This window comes from Marmota marmota, unplaced genomic scaffold, assembly GCF_001458135.2.
Source record: "Marmota marmota marmota unplaced genomic scaffold, marMar, whole genome shotgun sequence".
Lineage (NCBI taxonomy): Eukaryota > Metazoa > Chordata > Mammalia > Rodentia > Sciuridae > Marmota > Marmota marmota.
The window spans coordinates 25,377,574-25,397,757 of NW_026000142.1; the positions used below are offsets into that span (position 1 = coordinate 25,377,574).

Below are 20,184 nucleotides of genomic sequence, written 5' to 3' on the forward strand. Positions count from 1 at the left end.
CTGCACCAGTGTTAATTTTTTGTTTTCCTATCATTGTGACAAAATACCTGAGATAATCAACTTAAAGAAGGAAAGATTGGCTTGTGGTTTCAGAGGTTTTATTCCATGGTTACTTAGCATGATGGCACTGCTCACCTAATGGAGGCTGGAAAAAGGAGGGAAAGAGGGAAGCAGAGGGGTCCCAGATTCTCCTTTAAGGACATGCCCTCAATGATGTAACGTTTGTTCTCCAGGTCCCTAAAGAATTAATATTTTGGTGATATTGGAGATTGAATTCAGGGCTTCACACATGCCAGACAAGTGTTCTACCACTGAGTGACATTCCCAGCACTTTCTTTCCTTATTTATTTATTTATTTTTAATTTTTTTTCAGTTTTTTTTTTAAGTTTTTAGGTGGACACAATATTTTTATTTTACATTTATGTGGTGCTGAGGATTGAACCCAGTGCCTCACACATTCTAGGCAACTACTCTACCACTGAGTCACAACCCCTGCCTCTCCTCTTTATTTTTTAAAACTTTCAGTACTGGGGATTGAGTCAGGGGTGCTTTACCACTGAGCTCCATCCCTAGCCCTTTTTATTTTTTTTTATATTGAGACAGGGTTTCACTAAATTACCCACGTTGGCCTTGAACTTGTGTCAACCTCCTGAGTTGCTGAGATTACAGGTGTGCACCATTGTGCCCAGCTCCTTCTTAAGATCTTCCAATGACTTCTCCTCACACTTAAATAATTATAATGCAAACTATCCTGGCCTATGAAGCCCAGAGATCCTTCCTGGCTCAGGACACATTGCTGTCTACCTGGCACCTTGCCTCGAGCATATTGAGTTCAGTCCTGCCTTTAAAACACTGGCTCCCTGTCTCGCATACCTTCCCCCCACTATTTTTCCCCCCCACATGACTGACTCCTTCTTATCATTGGGGTTTCGCTTTAAATGTTACCTTCTCACAGAGGCCGATCCCTGTCCAGCCTCCCCATTTCTTTATAACATTATACTTCTCTCTAGAGACCTACTTTTAGCTGACATTAGTCCGTTTGTTGTCAGAATTCCCTACTACCATAAAAAATGACCAGACCAAGGACTGAGTCTGTGCACCACTATCCTCTCATGGTTTAAAGCAGCTCTTGGCACATAGTAGGGATCAGTACATATTTGTTGAATGATTAGAACTTAGTGTTGGCTTTTTACTTCCTTTATATAGGACCCAGTTCTTCAATGCTTCATAGTTCTACCACTTCCTATTATCTCAGTCCAGCTTGCTTTGTTAATTTACTTATCTACATGCCTCTGTGTGCAAATTTGAATTTTCAATCCCTATTCATAAATAACTCTGCAATTATCTTCAGCATTTTGAGAGAAGAGGCTTTTTTTTTGCTTCCTTCCACGTCATACATAGGTGGGGAAGGGATTAGGAATTAACATTCATCGAATATCTCCAACCTGTCAAGCACAAAACTATGATCTATTTCCTCACAACAATGCTGTGTAGCAGGGTATTGTTATTTATAACCATTTTACAGATGATGATGTTGAGGTTTAGCATTACAATAAACAGAGCATCTGGGATTGAAAATCATCTGGGCAACCTATACTCAGTATGAATTATTGCACAAGAGTTACTCATGTCTGAGGAACAAGTAGCTATTTTCAATCTGTGGCATGGAGATTGAGCAGTTGGATATCTCAGGTCAAGTTTTGCTTGAGCAGTCCAGGTATTTTCTTAGTTTTCAATTTCATTCCACTGAGTGTATAAAGAATTGGCTGGAGGTATGTCTATATTTGGCTAGAAGAGGCTTTGAAATGTTGGGCATGCCCTCTACATGAGGGTTCTGCATAGCTAATACATTAAATGTCTGTTGTTGGCAAATATTATGGAATGTAGCAGCAAGAAGATTTTCTGAAGATAGTTATGTGAATCAAGCCATTAGTTCACACTGGGCAAAGACGGAAACCAAATGTACCAAAACGTGTACCACATCACCAGGCATTCCTTTAAGTAACAAAATCTTATTTTTATTTTTATTTTTTACAGAAATTCAGATATTCCAACAAATTTCTTTACATTTCCTGGACCTTAAAAAAATTACACACAACTTTTGGACGTAATACAACAGAACAGAATGAGAAAGGGAGTCACTTTTCTTTTAAAAAGATAAAAACATACTTCTTATACTTAATTAACATTTAGTGATTTACATGTGTATTATCTATGTACAATGGTACATCATCAATGACCCATCTTCATAGCACTCTGTGATGTTAAATTACACTTAGGTTTTATGGCAAAGATTTTTTTAAAAAACATTTGTATGTGGATAGGAAGTACTTTTTCATTTTTGTTAACACCACTATTGGTGATGTAGGACTCCTGATGGGATCTGTAATTTACATAGATTAGAGAAGGCGAATACCTTCTGCTTTTATTGTAGATAAAGTAGAGAGATACCTCCCTTTAAATAAAAGATGAATTCTTAAAAAGTTGTGTGTAATTAAATTTAGTAAGTAAGGTGTTCTGAATGCAACAGGACAGCTAATACTTAACGCAACAAATAACCCCCAGAATGACTAACACTTTAGTTACAGACACTAGTATTCCCTTAATTTGGTTCTTTGGGAAAACCACATCTCTGTGAATTGGGTTTCACCTACTTCAGTGTACCTATAATATACTTTTAGCCATTTGAGAGATGATCCTGATTGTGGTGAAAAGATGACCAGTACCAGAGACATCTGGCTAAAATATGAATGTGGTCCTAGAGAGAGGAGGTCAATCCTGATCCATGTCAGTTCTGATGTTCTAGCAATATATGCTGACTGGATCTTAGTTCTGAGCCCATGAGTGAAGGCATTCTATACATCTGTGTTTTCTGCTTAGGTGTAGAACATTAGTTGGCTTCCACTGGGTAACCCTGCATGTGCTTGTGCTGTTTCTCAGGTAATTGGCTATTCCAATATTAAATATTTCTCTGTTGTTGAATAGTGGCAGGGTATGTCATGAGGGCAGTACGTTATGGTGGGGGGAACCTGGGGTCAAAAGATTGTTGAAGACAACTGGTTAGCTATAACTACTTCCAAATCCCAGCCAACTAAAGAAAATTTGAGGATTTTTGAAGTCAACATTAATAAAAAGGTAACTTATTCCTACCAAGTTTCTTTGACCTGTGTAAGTATATAGTCATTTATTTCTAAGGCTATTAAATTATTATTTATTTTGTTAGTACCACTTACTATCATTTAGAAATAGGTTTAATGAAATAATTAAAAGGAACAAAAATGAATACCTGTCAGTAAAGGAAATAAAGGATATGGATTTCTGATGACATGAAGGGCAAAGAAATAGAAAAAAAATCAGATATTTTAGATATCTATTAATAAAGTATATTAAATTCCTATGTATATACTAGGGAGAATTAGAAAAAAGTGTTTATTTGATAGCAGCCTATATATTACACGTGAGCATCTAAGGTGAAAATGAGCTTTCTATGTTTTTCAGAGTTCCTTGATGCCATTTCCTGACAGTTTGGGAAACCTATTTTGCTTGGGAAACTATGATGTAAAGATGTACTTCCTGTAATATACAGCTCGACAGAGTAATAGTATATGTCAGAAACACTTTCTCAGTAATAACTTGTACAGACACATTAAACTGAACACAGACTTGGTAAAAAGTTTGAAGCGTTAAATCTCTTAGTAACTGAGTGGTTGTAACTAATCACACAGTGAAATAAAGGAAAAGTAGGGATGGAAAAACCAAAGGTCAGAGGCATTTCCTAAGATGCTTCCTCAATAAATGACACTTGATCAGCCTCGTGGCTATTGAGATAGGAATAATCTAGAACTAACTGCCCTTTTTTTTTTTTATGGTATTGAAAGATTAAAGCTTTTTGTTTTCAGTTTGATTAAAAAAGGACAGTTTACAAACCTCAGTACATATGTATTTTACATGTTAATTCTAGCACATTTATATTCCTCCTCCTTAAAATATTTCCTGAATATGATTTTTCATGAATGTTATCTGATCTTATTCAATGACAGTTTTCCAACGAGCTGGTGTTTAATCCATGATCACGTCTCTCTCCAGAAAATCACTTCCATCTCTGCAGATCTAGATCCATATTCATCACTGGACTCTGATCTCTCCCAAGAGTCTTCCTTCTTGATGTTGATGTACAAAAGCTGTTATTCGATTTGTTTAGCTGTTATTTGATTTGTTTTGTGCTCATTCTAGAGAATATTGGCTTAGCAGAACTGCAGAAAGGGGAGGGAAAAGAGAGAAACGATTAGAAGGAGAGAAAAGAAAATGTACCATTCTCTGTCAGCAAGATTTTTGTGCACAACATTCATCATGAAAAAACACTAACAAATGGTTCAATGCACTTTAGATCTGCTACCAAAGCCTTAAGTTTGAGAATTCTGTTTCATTAAATACACCGCACAGCTGGGCATGATGGTGCATGCCTGTAATCCCAGAAGCTCAGGAGGCTGAGGCAGGAGGAGAGAGTTCAAAGCCAGCCTCAGCAAAAGCGAGGCGCTAAGCACCTCAGTGAGACCCTGTCTCTAAATGAAATACAAAATAGGGCTGGGAATGTGGCTCAGTGGTTGAGTGTCCCTGAGTTCAATCTCCAGTACCTCCAAAACAAAACAAAACAAAACAAAACAAAACCCCACTGCACAGTCTTTCCAACAAGGAATCTTCCCTAAAACCCACATATTACCTGTATTGGGTCAAAAGTCTAGCTGCTTTGAATGAGCAAAGAATGTAGAATGATCTGAAGCATCAAGATCCTCCTAATATGGAAGGTGTCTCATACATAACTTTATGTCCAAGTTATGTATGTGTGTATTTATTTTTGACATCTGGGACTGAACCCAAGGGTATTTTACCACTGAGCTACAGCCCCAGTTCTTTTTATTTTATTTTGAGACAATGTATCACCAAATTGTCTTCTGAGGTTGGCCTCGAACTTTGTTTTTCTTTTTTCAACCTCTATTTATTTATTTATTTATTTTTTATGTGGTGCTGAGGATTGAACCCAGTGCCCCACATGTGCTAGGTGAGCGCTCTACCGCTGAGCTGCAACCTCAGTCCCTGGCCTTGGACTTTTGAACCTCCCAAGTCACTGGAATTACAGGTGTGTGTCACCGTGTCCAGCCCAAATTTTATTTTATACTCAACATTTATAATAGCTACAAAAGAAATGATTATCGGGAGATCACAGTAATCATGACCTGGGCACAGTGGTGCAATCCTGTAATCCCAGAATCTTAGGGAACTGAGGCAGGAGTATCACAAGTTCCAGACCAGCATTAGCAGCTTAGTGAGACCTTGTCCAAAAATTAAAAAAAGGGACTGGGAAGGTGGCTCAGTGGTAAAGTACCCCTGGGTTCAATTCTGAGCACCAAAAGAAAAAGAGAAAGAAGAAAAGAAAAAAAAAAATCACCCACAAATCCAATCACCTAGACTTATCAACTGTTTTCTTCCCATGTCTTTTTCTGTTCCATATGTAAATGCAAACCTATTTTATCTAGTTGGAATCATAGTATAGATGACATTTCTTATGTGTGTGGTGCTGGGGATTGAATCTAGGGCCTCACACATACTAGGGAAGCACTCTACAACTGAGCTACACCCCAATCCCTATAGATTACACTTTAAACATTTTAATATTATATTTAAAATAATTTTATATACTTCCACTGTCTACATCATCAGCCTCAATTTCTAATGGCTGTATAATAATCCATCCTATTATCATTCCTTTCCATTCCATGCTCAATATTCCGTTCTCAACTCTTTTACCCTTGTCAGATAGATGTAGGTTTTGATTGCTTCATTATTATAAATAATGAAAATCTTTATTCTTTCTTTAAAAAAATTTTTAGTTTATAGGTGGACACAATGTCTTTATTTTACTTTATGTGGTGCTGAGGATTGAACCCCGTGCCTCATGCATGCTAGGTGAGCGCTGTACCTCTGAGCCACAACCCCAGCCTAATCTATTCTTTTTCTTTTTTTTTCTTTTAATATCTTTATTTTTTTTGTTTTAGAATATTTTATTAGTTTTAATTAGCTACACATGACAGTACAATGATCTTGACAAATACACTAATCTATTCTTTTAATTTTTTTCTTTAGAACAAATTCTCAGGGGATGGTTGCTTTTCTTTTCTTTTTTTTCCCTCAACAGATTAGGGACTATGTCTGGGTCCACATGTCTAGATCATACCTATTCTTGGATGATTTTTAAAAAATTTTATTTATATGTGACAGCAGAATGCATTACAATTCTTATTACATATATAAAGCACAATTTTTCATATCTCTGGTTGTATACATAATATCTTGGATGATTTTTGTAGACTTCGGCAGTACTGATCTGGGCTTATGGCTATCTTATATATTTTGAGGATGGGTAAATACATCTAGCTGGCCATGGTGTGGCAGATTTGGGCTGACAAGAAATAGGCTGTCTGGTTTGTATCATATAGCACTTTGAAATACAAGATAAAATTATGTTTTCTGAATGTGTGCCAGAGAAACCTCTGAAAGATTGTGTTGTTTTCAATATTCCCCCCACCCCCCGTTTTCCATCACACTTTAAAATATCTTATACACATTATGATCTTAATGAATTTGTCTCAGCAGGAGGACTCACAGTCACTTTAATGTACCCTGACTACACAGGGGATAATTGAGATATGATCATGTCATAATGATGATTGGTCTATAATGATTCTCTGAAATTGAGTCATGCTGGCAGAGGCCCTGTGGAAGGGAATGCTTCCTTCAGACAATAATAAAAGCAACATAAGCAATTCATGGATTTTACACAGTGCTATGGACAGTTCTCAACCTTGAGTGGTCTGTTCTGCTCTCATGGAGATGCTCCTGCCAGATGGAATCCAAAGTCAGATTTGTGGGTCCATGACTCCTCCACTCTGAGTATTTTTCCACTGAAAACCTATCCAGCTGAATGTCTGGATTTTCCAGTAAGCTCATGAAAGTGCTAGCTAAGGATGGGGAAGAGGGAAGAATAGGAGGGGGTCATAAACACATGAACGAGAATATGAAATGGATATTGAACGTTGCTAGGAGATGGTGCTATGGAAGTGCTCAGGGCTATGTATGTGTGTGATGAAGGGGAGAAGCCGGTAAGAGGGTAGTCTCCATTTTCTTGAGGTTCATACACTCCAGATTTCATGATAGAAAACCCTGTTTTGATGTGAATAATTGGTTGGCAACCATGAAACAGAGACTCCTATTTCTCTTTCCTCAGCTCTCAGCTGCCTGGGTTTGCTTTATGACATCACACAGTGAAGGAAATGTATGAGACTGCCAGGAAAAAAAATATTTGTGGCTAATGCTGCACCCCAGACAGGGTGAGACCAGTCTCAGTGGGCTGGGGTGGGAGCAGCAGATGTTGGAAGGGCTTCACTGCCCCAAGAGCAGTGATGTCCATACCTGGGAGGAAAAGGGATTTTCCTGATGAGTAGCTGCCTCCTTGGAAAGATCCTGAGCCTGGGACTATACCCCCCAATATCAGTGGTGGACAGGGAGCTGAGGAGCAAATATTTTTGAGAGCATGAAGCCAGAGAGCAGGGACTCGACTAGGGGGAAGCAGGGGAGGTGCCAAGGGCTTAAAGTTCAAGGAGGGTTACTCATAGGGTCATGCAGGTACAGGTTGAGTGCTTCCTTACATTTTGCAGAGTAGGCACCTGGCTTACCTCACCCTGGCACTGGCCCTGCCCCTGCCCCTGAGAGCAGGCTGCTCATTGCGAGGTGTGCTGGGAATGTTTGCTTGAATTGAGTTACTTAGATTCTGCTACCACTGGATATTTTTTCTTCCTAGTGCACGACACCACCATGCAACAAGAACCCCAGGGCATGTAAGAGTTTGCAGACTGCTAGGCTAAAAATAATCAGGATATTAGTTCCAGTGGTGCTCAGAACACAAACACTCCCCATTTAATATCAGGAAGATACTTTACTGGGAGAGCAAAATTAGAATGCCATTACCATTATGGATGGCATGCGCAGTAGAAAGTTTTCCATCGGAAGGCTTGGCAAGGGCTAGCTCTTCCAACAGATTGGTGGAGTGGGTGGAAGGAAACAAAAGGCAGGATTTTCCCCTCCAGATGTGGCCATCCCTCCTTTCGTCTTAAGGCCGTGAGACATCAGGGCAGTTTGCAGAACGGGGTGGAAGTCTCAGGGTGGCTGCCCTGTAACCACTGCCTTGTAAAGTAGTCTGCTCCTTTCAGAACTTTTGCTAACATTTTCCATGCACCACGGACATTGCTTATCAGGGGAGGCAATTTAAAAGATGTCACATTCTCTCAGGTTCGCACAGAGCAGGGCTGAATAAATAAGTCATTCAGTGCTGCTTTGGATCTTTGTTCAGTCGAGTTTGACCTTGTAACATGTCATGGGCTCTCGGTTGCCCATGTTCCATTTCCAAGGGGCTCTTTGCAAATCCTTTTCGAAGCTGTCATTTGAATCACTGCTCGTGAAAGCAGCATTTATAATGGCCGCATTGTCCAGACTATCTAAGTGCTACTTTGTTGAATTTTCTATGTGTTTACTGATGTTGAAAGGTCTCCTGTGGTTGGTTTCTGCTGAATATTCCTATCTGACCTATCCAATTAGGGTCTGGAGCCCCCACGGAGAGGATAGCTGAGGGACCAGGCACTATTGAATGAGGAAAATGGCTTGATAGGAGTGGTCAGGCTTTTGATAGAATGGCCAGGGAATCTTTGTTGTGAAAATAAGTAGGGGAGGAGTTCCGGGCCATTTGTTCCTCATTGGCTACACTAGCTTCTCCATTTTCCTTGCTTGGCCGTCTCCAGCACCCACCTACAACAGCGGCTCTTGATATTCTTCATTTCTGGGAGGTGGAACATAGTCCCCTGGAAAGAATCTTGCTGTCTAGGTCCTCAGGTGCTGCAGACATGATGTACCCCACCATGATGCGACAGATTAAAGATGGCTGAAGATTCTTTGTCATTCTGTCATTCTTTTTTATTTACTTAATATTATTACTATTTTTTTTTGTCCTGGGGATTGAACCCAGGGATGCTTAACCCCTGACCTGTATCCCCAGATCCCCTTTAAAATTTTTTTTTTTTTTTTATTTTGAGACAGGGTCTAAGTTGCTGAGGCTGGCCTCAAACTTGCATTCCTCCTGCCTCAGCCTTCCAAGTTGCTGGGATTACAGGCAGGCATTACTGCAACCAGCATGAATGGGCTCTTTGTCGTTCTTATTGACAGATAAAATTTATGTTCCCTTCCCCTTGAATCTGGGATTTAAAAGTCCCAGCAGTTTGTGTGTGTGTGTGTGTGTGTGTGTAAGTGGTTAAAAACCTCAAAACATAAAGCTTATCATCTTACCCATTTTTTTTCTTTTTAAAATTTTTATTAGTTATTTACAGACCTTTATTTATTTAATTGCTTATATGTGGTGCTGAGAGTCAAACCCAGTGCCTCACACATGCTGGGCAAGTGCTCCACCACTGAGCCACAACCCCAGCCCCCATCTTGTCCATTTTTAAGTGTAGTACTACTATTCAATGGCATTCAGTATATTCACTATGCAATGGATTTCCTTACAAAACTGAAAATTTTGCCCATTGAACAACTCTACATTCCCCTTTCTTCTAGCCCCTCATGGTCACTATTTTACCTTCCAAATCCCTATGAATTTAACCATTTTAGATACCTCATATTACTGCAATAACACAGTATTTATGTTTTTCTGATTGGTTTATTCATGCAGCCTAATGTCCTCAAGGCTTATTCATGTTGTAGTATATTATAGAATTTCCTTATTTTTAAAGGCTAAATAATATTCCATTGTATGTCTATAATGTATTTTGTTTATTCATTCATCTGTTGATGGAACTTTGGGTGGCTTCTATCCCTTGGCTATTGTGGATGGTGCTGCTGCCCTGAACATAGGTTTGCAAATATAATAGATCCTGTTTTCAGTTCTTTGGGATATGTACTCAGAAGTGGGATCATTACATCCCGTGGTAGTTTTTATGAGGAATCTCCACACATTTCCTATGGTGGTTGCATAATTTTACAATCCCACCAACCGTGTACAGTGGTTCTTGGTTTCTTCTAATTTCACTAATACTTGTCATTTTATGTGTTTTAAGAAATAGTACCATTGTATCTGTTAGGGTATAAAGTGATATCTCATAATGGTCTTGACTTGCATTTCTCTGATGTTTAGTGATGTGGAGCATCTTTTGAGTATTGTGATACCTGATTGCCCTTCTGGAGTGACCACATGGAGAGGCCCTGGTGCTCTGTGCAGCAGGAGACAGACCCAGCTGAGTGAAGCTTTCCAGCTGTCCCCGTCAAGGAGCCTTCATGTCATGTGAAACCATCTCGACCTTCCAGTACCACCCAGCCACCAACCAAATGACACCAGATGATTCTAGTTGATGCTACATGGAGTAGAAGAATCATCCAGCTGAAACTTTCCAAATTGCTGACCCAAACAATTGTGAAATAAAATAAAAATGGTTATTGTTTTAAACTGCTAAGTTTTGGGGTACTTGTTATACAATTACAGACACTTGGAATAGTGGACAAATGCCCTCTTCTTTGACAGTGGTTTGGGGTTTGTTGTATTAAATAGATTGTAATGCCATGTGTGGTTGGCACACTTCTCATAGGTCAGAAAGTGAGCTACTGCTCTTAACTCATTTTTCTTCCTGACATATAACTTCTAGAGGAGCAGTAGCTCAACTTGCAACCTCCACTTCTTGGTCTATTTACAGTCTCTTCTTGGGCCATCATTTGTCCCACAAGCAGACTAACTGCTCACCACATCCTGTTGGTATGCATTAAGGTATAATGCAGACTCTGATTTCAGATTGATCCACATTAGCTTTATAGATGTTTAGAGGTTCTGAATTTGTTGTAGTTGTTTGTCTTTCTGTAATCGGTCAGTGGACTGGTGAAGACCTGGGTCCATTGTCATTGCTGGTCTTTACTTGCATGCCACGCCCACAGTCCCTCACTGCAATGAAATCAGGAGGTAGCTGGAGAGGAAGCCATACTCCAATTACCAGCCTTTCTATATTTTCTAACACCTCTTACCTTAACCAAAGGGCCACACAATATTTTTATTTTCAGACAGGGTCTCACTGGCTTAATCTTTCCATCTTTAGCCAAGCAGCTGGCATTCCAGGTGGTTGCCACCATGTCTGGCTTTTATCACTTGATTTTAAAAGTAACTTTTTCCAGCATGAAATGGGTGAAAAGGTCCCACCTGAGACATCTGGGGACACTTTCTTTCCTCCTTTCTTCCCAAGGGGGTTCTTCTCCTTCTCTTTGGGTTTTCTACCTTTCTCACTGTGTCTCTTTTTTTCTTTCTCTGTCTCCTTCTAATGACTTTCTGATCTGATGGACTGATTTCAACACAGGAAGGATGGAGGATAAGTGGATAAGTGCTAAAGCTGTTCTGCCCACTTAGGTAGAGCTTCTTTGCTGGGAAGGAGCAAAAAATAGCCTGAGCACCAGGCCTCCACTATTTCATGCTCTTCCTGTAGGCAATGGAGTTTGACAACATACACGCTTCTCAGAAGTCATTCATGAGAAGGAATATTGATTAATTCATGAATATCTCTTCTTCTTCTTCCCCCTCTATTCCCCATGAAGGAATACTGTGGAACCTGTGAAAAGCAAGAATACACGGTAGGCCTCACCCATGCACTGTGAATAGGGTGTTGCTGCTGGTTTATGAATCCTAATAATTTTCACTGACATTTTTTACTTAAAGCCATTCCATTTTTTCCATTGGCCAGAAGGTGTTCACTGCTGAAATCCAAGAGACAGGTGGAAGGCAGGGTGAGTATAGTATCCTCAGTGCAGGTCACAAGAACTAATAGACCAGGGGATCTGAAAGTGCCTTTCCTATCTCAGCAACTTCTGTGACCTCTCCTGAATTTTTCATTCCATAAAATATATCATGCTCTGACACTTCACCACGTGGTCATAACAATCCATTAAAAACAGAAATAAAAGGAAACTAAACGGGGTATTACTACACGTGGAATTGTACATCATGAAATCCAAATAGGAATTGGCTTCTCATATCAAAAATTCATCTGTTTGTTGCCATTGAATATTCAGCCTCACACATTTTCCTCTTGAAATGTAAAAGAACCAGAGTAATGCCATTTTGTTCTGACCTGACTCCATTTTATGCTTGCTTAAAAGGTTTTCTTTATAGCCTCCTGTCAGCTGTATCTATGTTGACAGTACAGTAGGTCCTTCCTGAGTCCCTGACTATGGCCCTGATGTATAACAAAAATGACTGTAAAATGTATACTCAAAATTCTCTCGTGTAATCAAAATGTATAATCTCAACAAGGTCTTTTCTGACCTATACTCTTGTGGTTTTTGCTTTTATAAACTCTGTATTTCCAAAATTCAGGTGCTGAGAGTTCTTTGAGGTGCTAGCCCACTCCCAGTCACTTGCTCGGCTTGCTCATTAAAGGATTTTTTTCCCCTCCCAATGCATTTGGCTCAATATGCATTGTGGTGTGTAAATCTCCACTAACTCCATTAACACTCCCAGTTCCCCTCCTTTCTATGTGGGAGACCACCAACATTGAATTAGTTGGTTGTTCTGTATTCTGTCCCTCTCTCTCTTCCTGCCTGAGCTACTCTCTCTCAACAAGGTCTGTCTATCAGCTTTCTTCCCCTTTCCAACACCATCTTTTTTCTTTTTTAATATATATTTTTTAGTTGTAGATGGACACAATTTATTTTATTTGTTTATTTTTATGTGGTGATGAGGATCAAATCCAGTTCCTCACATGCTAGGCAATCGCTGTACCACTGAACCACAACCCTAGCCCCCAACACCATCTTGAGAGTCAATCAGTCTCCCTGATGATAGGTCTTACACGATTAATAGTTATGTGTGGATATTTGGAGCCATTCTCCCTTAAAACCCTAACTTTACCATTTATTGGCTGGGTAACTGCAGAGAATTTTTTTTTTTTAAATCTGTATGTCAATTTCCCTATTCAAAAGATAGGGAAGCCCCTTCTGAAGATTGATCAAAATTGATACTTATATTTGTGACTTTGTGTGCAAACCTGGCACATAGAGTGCAGTAAATGCTGGCAGTATTTTTTTTTTAAGTGCGTACTGGTTTAAGCATCACTAACTCACTCTAGAAATGCTATACATATATGTTATCCAGCAAATCATGTATTTACTTTTTCCTGTGACAGGATGGCCCAATGGTTCAGATATGGAACAGTGGAGCCGGACTGTCTGGTTGTGGCCAGCTTGATTGCTCACCAGCTCTGTGTCCTTGGGCTCATACCTGGCCCAGTTTCTTCAATGCAGCTGTGTCTCACCTCCTGCATAGTGCTGCTGTGAGCATTATGTACGTTAGTGCACATAGCAAGTCCATGATATATTAACTATGCCTGTCATTTGTGTTTTTATTATCATTTGGAGTGGAATTTTTACCTTGATGTTTCAAAGACAAATAAAAATTTAAAACAAGAGGCTTAATTCTCCCTGTTGAAAGTAAAGGAAGAGAGGGCTGGGGTTGTGGCTCAGAGGTAGAGTGCTCGCCTACCATGCATGAGGCACTGGGTTTGGTCCTCAGCACCACATAAAAATAAAGATTTTGCATCCACCTATAACTAAAAGATATTTAAAAAAAAAAGAAAATAAGGGAAGAGAGTTACGTTCCTTTTCTTAGAGCGTTTACTTTAGAAAACTTGCAAGTTATTTCTCTGATTCTTAGAAATAAGTATAAATCTTCAATGGAGTTTTATTCAGCCGTAAAGAAGAATGAAATTATGCCATTTTTCAGGAAAATGGATAAAGGTAATAATGTTTTGAGAACATTGTGTTAAGCAAAATAAACCAGCAGTCCCATGTTTTCTCTCATATATGGAAGCTAGAGAGGAAAAAGGAAAAGAAAGGTGGTGGTAGGGATCTCATGGAAATTAAAGAGAGATTAGTAGAGTGGAGAAAGGGATCAGGGAAGTGAGGAGGGGAGGAAAAGGAGAAATGGAATTGGTCAAATTATACTGTTATATCATGTACATATACAAATATGTCATAATGAATCCCACCATTATATATAGTTGTAATGCACCAATAAAACAGGGGAAAAAAACCACTTTAACAGGAAAAAAAAAAAGAAAGAAGAAGAAAGAAAAAGAAATATATGAATAATTTAAGAAACTAAGACTGTTACCAGCTTTTTTTTTCTTAAATATTTCTTTTTAAGTTTTAGGTGGACACAATATCTTTATTTTACATTTATGTGGTCCTGAGGATCAAACCCAGCGCCTTGTGCATGCTAGGCGAACACTCTCATTGAGCCACAACTCCAGCCCCCTCTTGCCAGCTTTTGGATCCAGGAATGTCTGTCTTTCCTTTTGTGCAGTGCTGGGGATTAAACCCAGGCCATCACACTAGGTAGGCAAGCCCTCTCCCACTGAGCTGCATCCCCAGCCCCAGGAATGTCTTTCTGAAGGAAACTGGAGCCATCTCTTTCAACTGTAAACGTCAAGGGAGTGAGTATTCCTGTTTCCCAGTGGAAAACCTTCCTAGTTACCCAGTGGCATCTTTTTGATACCCCTGGGATTAAAGCTAGGGGTGCTTTACCACTGAGCCGTATCCCCAGCCCTTTCTATTTTCTATTTTGAGACAGGGTCTCGCTAAATTGCTTAGGGCCTTCCCTAAAATGCTGAGGCTGACCTTGAACTTGTGATCCTCCTGCAGCAGCCTCCCCAGTCACTAGGATTACAGACAGGCATGTATCACTGTGCCCAGATAATTTTTTTTATTTTGAGACAAGGTCTCTCTAAGTTGCTTAAGGTCTCTCTAAGTTACCAAAGCTGGCCTCAAACTTTTGGTCCTGCTGCCTCAGGCTCCCAAGTCACTGGGATTATAGGTGTGCACCATCACACCTGAACTGGTTGAATTTTTATTCAATAATCAAATTATTTTCGTTGTCTACTATCTTTACGGAGAGTTTTTTTTTTTTCTGGTTTGGGAGATTTTAATTATATTACCTGGAGAGTGTATATAGACATTTCCGTATTTGCGCATTTAGTTGCTTTATTTAATAGTTATCCTCTTTAAGCATAGAATTTATAATAGAAAAAGGACTACCTTTTGAAAATTTCTGAGAGAGAACTAGAATCAGCTCTATTAATAAGCAGATTACTAATAATTGCTTGTAAAAACCCAACTGATGTTTCCCTTTCTCCTTTCTAACTACTCCACAAGCCTCAGCAAGACACAACTCTTTAAAACAGAATCTCATTCTCTCCTCCAGGAAGCTGTGAGGCTTTTGTTCCTTAGTACACAGACCTACGGTTTTGATTGAGTCTTCAGTAGGAAGGGAGCTCTGGATCCGAAGGCTTTACATGTCTTTATTATCACACATTCAATAGACCTTGTCCTAATCACTGGTATGGGAGTCTGTTGTGATAAAATATGACATTCAAGTATGATGTATGCTTTTTCTCCAGACCAAAAGTGGACCACAGATTGCAGAAGGCAGTTTATAATTAAGATCTAGTGAGGCCTGCCCTCCCACCAGAGAAGTAACCAAGAATTAAAGCATTTAGTAGCTGTGTAACCCATCGTGAACATTGAGAAGTGGAAAGACAGAGATAGCCTGAACTGCAGAATTTTAGGACTTTCTAAAATGCAGAAGTACACAGATATTTTAGAAGAGACTTGTTATTAGTCAGTACATCTGGTTGCTTTGCACAGTAGCCCATGAGGCCGTCTATGGCTTTTTTTTTTGGTGGTGCTGGGGATTAAACCCAGGATCTCGGGCATGTGAGGCAAGCACTCTACCAACTGAGCTATATCACCCACCCCTCCTGTGGCCTTTTTCTCTTTCTCTGACAGCCCCTCAGACTGTTCTCTGGCCTCTGACTGTAAATAGGCTGGGTGCAACTCTGGGCCTTTGCTCCTCCTGTGGGAAATGCCCTTCCTCCAGTTTTCCAACGGGAGAAGCCTGCTCAAAGTTTCACATCCCATCCCAATTTGCTTCCTGGGGAGATATTTCCTGAACTTCTCCCTTCCCTGTTTTTGGTTTCCATTTTGCCCTTTCACCCCTTATCAGACTGAATTTTGTCTCCCCCAATTCACATGTTGGATCCTGACTCCAATGTGACTGTATGTGGAAGTAGGGCCTTGAAGGAAGCAAATGAAGTTAAGTGAGGTCTTAAGCTGGGACCTTGATTCTATAGGACTGGTGTCTGTACAGGAAAAGGAAGAGACTTCTGGGGTGTGTGTGCATAGAGAAAAGGCCATGTGAGGACATAGCAAGAGGACCACCACCTGTAAGCCAAGGAAAGGCCTCAGTAGAATTCAATCCTGCCATGTCTCCATCTTGGACTTCCAGCCTCCAGAACTGTGAGAAAGTAAATTTCTGCTGTTTAAGTCACTCACTCTGTGGCATTTTGTTATGGTGGTCCTAGTTTACTAAAACAAGCATTGACTATACTTACTTGATTTTTGCAAGTAAGTATCCTGAGACACAGAGAGATGAAACAAATTTGCCCAAAGTCACCCAGTTAGTTAGCTGAAGAGCTGGGGTTAGAATCTAGTTCTTCTGACCTAGATTGGTGTTCGGTCCCTACTGGTTTTCAGGTTGTGTCTCTTTGTCCCCCCCTAAAAACTTTTTCAAGTGAATCTTTTGGGAATCCCAATAATGAATGCAAAACAGATTTGGGTGCATTGGCTCCAACTAGGGGCTCAGATCTCCACCTTTCCAGGCCTTTCCCTCTGCCCCTCATCTGTGTTTCACCACCATAGCGAAACATTGAGGGAATCTAGTTTGAAAACTACTCTTTATCCCTCTGCCTTCTCAATACAGTATCACAAATACAACATCACAAATCTTGCCAATTTGCCAGTTCTCTCACACTGACTTAAAGCATTAGAAACCTGTGGAGAGGTAGGAAGGCTAACTGCCACAGTTGAGGATAAGATCAGCTGGCCTGGGGGAGAGATGATTCGGATTTCAGAGAAGGAAAGGTCAACACCATGGAGTTGGCTCTATCCTGGGGTGATAATAAAGAAAGACTTCAACATTTACAGCGAATCTTCCAGAATCCAGGTGTTTCCCAACCCTGGCCTGGGATGTATTTTGTATGTTAGAACTATCCAAAATATGCAAATAGCTTCATCCTGAGGTACATGAAAGTTTTCAGTAGGGTATCTTGGTGATAACCAGAAGCAAATCCTATGGCTTTAGGGAATCCTGCTTCAGAAACTGGGCTTCATAAATGTTGTATGGCCAAGGACAATGTTTTTTTTTTTTTAATTTTTTAAATTTTTTATTTTTTTGTATTTTGACGTTAATTTTTATTCAACTTCAGTACATTACTATTTCTTCAGTTTATGTACATCATATGATATATCCTTTCATCCACAAGTTCACAAATTTTTTTATAATTGTTTTTCTCTTCTTTTTTTTTTTTTTTCATATAAGGGATTGAACAAACCCAAGGCACTTTACCACTAAGCTACAATCTTACTTTTTTATTTTTTATTTTGAGACAGGGTCTCGCTAAGTTGCCTAGGACCTCACTAAGGTTGCTGAGGCTGGCTTTGAACTTGCAATCCTCCTGCCTTACCTTTCCAAATTGCTGGGCTTATAGGCCTGAGCCTCCATGCCTGGCTTCTAATTGTTTTTCTAATTGTGCCTTCTTGGATCTCAATTACCTGGGTATTTAGGAATGTGCAGACTTCAGGGTCCCTATGGAATCTGAATTAATTTTTTTTTTCATTTTTGTTTTGGTACTGGGGATTGAACTCAGGGCACTTACCACTGAGCCATATCTGCAGCCCTTTTTAAAAAAGAAAAAATATATATATATTTTACTAGAGACAGGGTCTTGCTGAGTTACTAAGTGCCTCACCAATTTGCTAAGACTGGCTTTGAACTCACGAATTCTCCTGCCTCAGCCTCCCAAGCTGCTGAATCTTGATAGCACCTGAACTTTAGAAGCAGAGAAAAACTTTAATCCTGGATGGGCTACTTTCTAGCTATGGCTAATATATTTTACTTGCCCTGGCTTTGTTTGTCTCATCTGTAAAGTGAACATAACATACGTTTTACAAGGTGATATTGAGGAATGACATTCACCCTCCATGGGAAGAGATAGGAAATAAAATAGAGTAGAAATGAGAAAAAAAATGTTTCTAAGACTTTCCTATGAAGTTTTTTTCTTATTTTAACAAAGAGTAAAACAAAATTTCCATGTAATTTCTTAGTGATTATTTGTAAAGATGCACTTGAGGATTTTACAAGTGCCAATGACAATGTCCGAGTGCTGAACCTACAACTGTGTTTGGGATAAACCCCCCATGGAGGATCATTTTCTGTTTGGTGGATGTTATTATCATACCTTGAGTTAAATCACGTCCCTGGTAAGGACATCTTCCCACAAAATTTAGAAATCAGCTGTGTTTGTGTTCACTGCAAGATCTTTGGGACTTTAAGGGTTCTCTAAGAGGACAAGAGCTACTCCTTTACTGAGCACTAATTGGCAGCCAGGTACTGTGCTAAGTACTTAATGTACATTTTGCTATTCAATCTCTATAAATACCTCTAAGTGGCAAATGATATAATTATTTCCATTTTGTTTATTTACTTGTGGTGCTAGAAATTGAACCCAGGGCTTTGCATACATGGTAGGCAAGTGCTCTGCCATTGAGCTATAATCCTAGTCCATTAATTCCATTTCACCGATGAGAAAATTAATTCAATGATCATGACTCTGAGTAACAGCCACATCATGGTAAGGATAAAAAGAGGCAGAGGCAGATAAGACTTAGCTCTGCCGGTTTCTTGAGCATTCTACTTTTGAATCCTCCCCCAGACAATTCTGAGTCCTGAGATGGACTTGTCTATACTCTCTTTCTCTGCTCTGCACAGAGAGAGACTGGGGTCTCAATTAATATTGGGTTGTGAACTTGAAGTCCAAAGAATAGCATTTAATAAATGTTTATAAAAAATGCTATGAATATACTATGATAACAATATGATAAAGTTGTATGCCTGAGATTGTTTATCACAGGAAAAAAAAAGTTATTAATAACTTTAATGTCCTAATAAGAGACTGGTTAAATAAGTTGAGGTACTTTTATATTGCCATTTAAAATGAGTGCATAGATCTGTATTAAAGAGCGACATCTATGACATTAACAAAAAAAGCAGAATAAGAAATAGTGTGTATAATCTGATACCATTTTTAAAAATCAAATAATGGTAGTTCAGCTTTGAATGGTAGATTTAGGAGGTTTCTCACTTTTTGAAGAACATTCAGATATTCAGAAAAAAAATCTGAATTTTCTTCTTTTTCTTTTGTAGTAAGCTGGCAAGTGTTACTTTTATAACTAGGGGGAAATGTGCTATTATTTTGAAAATTAAATGCCTTGGAAAGAAACTAAAGTGAAACATTCCACCATTTTCAGTATCTTCATGGATTTGTACTTGCTTCCCTAAGTGAGCGATTAGGAGATGGTCTGAACACTCTGAGCCTAACAAAGGGACAACCAAACCATGTCTTCCTTCCTTCCTCCCTCCCTCCCTTCTTCCTACTTTTATATTTTTTATTTTCATATTAGGTCCTAAGTTGCAGAGGCTGTCCTCATACTTGCAATCTTCCTGCTTCAGCCTCCTGAGTCATAGGCGTGCACCATTGCACCCAGCAAACATTCTTTTTTTTTAAACATTAATTATTAGTACATATTGATTATACAAATTAATTGGTTTTTCTAGGACATTTTCATATATGCATACAATGTCCTTTTCTCAATGCATTCTTGTTGAATGAATGAATGGATACTGACAAGAAAATCTTCTATCAATATGCAGAGTATTATAAAATAACTCTTTCATAAGGACTGGAAGAAGTCATAACTTAGAAAAGTCATAACTTAGAAAAGAGTAACTTCTAATTTCTTTTTTTATTGTTGGTTGTTCAAAACATTACATAGTTCTTGATATATCATCTTTCACACTTTGCTTCAAGTGGGTTATGAACTCCCATTTTTAGCCCATATACAGATTGCAGAATCACATCAATTACACATCCATTGATTTACATATTGCCATACTAGTGACTGTCGTGTTCTGCTGCCTTTCCTATCCTCTACTAT

General features: G+C 39.2%; 1 protein-coding gene across 3 annotated transcripts in view; it reads right to left on the bottom strand.

Annotated features, from left to right (window-relative positions):
- Positions 1–2,000: 2,000 nt before the first annotated feature.
- Positions 2,001–20,184, bottom strand: part of Lhfpl3 (LHFPL tetraspan subfamily member 3) — a 510,182-nt gene continuing 491,998 nt past the window's right edge. For all 3 annotated transcript variants that reach the window (XM_048786168.1, XM_048786167.1, XM_048786166.1), the window contains one exon: positions 2,001–4,253. Coding sequence is in view for 1 of the 3 variants with exons in the window: in XM_048786166.1 (XP_048642123.1) it covers positions 4,225–4,253 (29 nt within the window). In the remaining 2 variants the exon portion in view is untranslated. The remainder of the gene's footprint in view (positions 4,254–20,184) is intronic.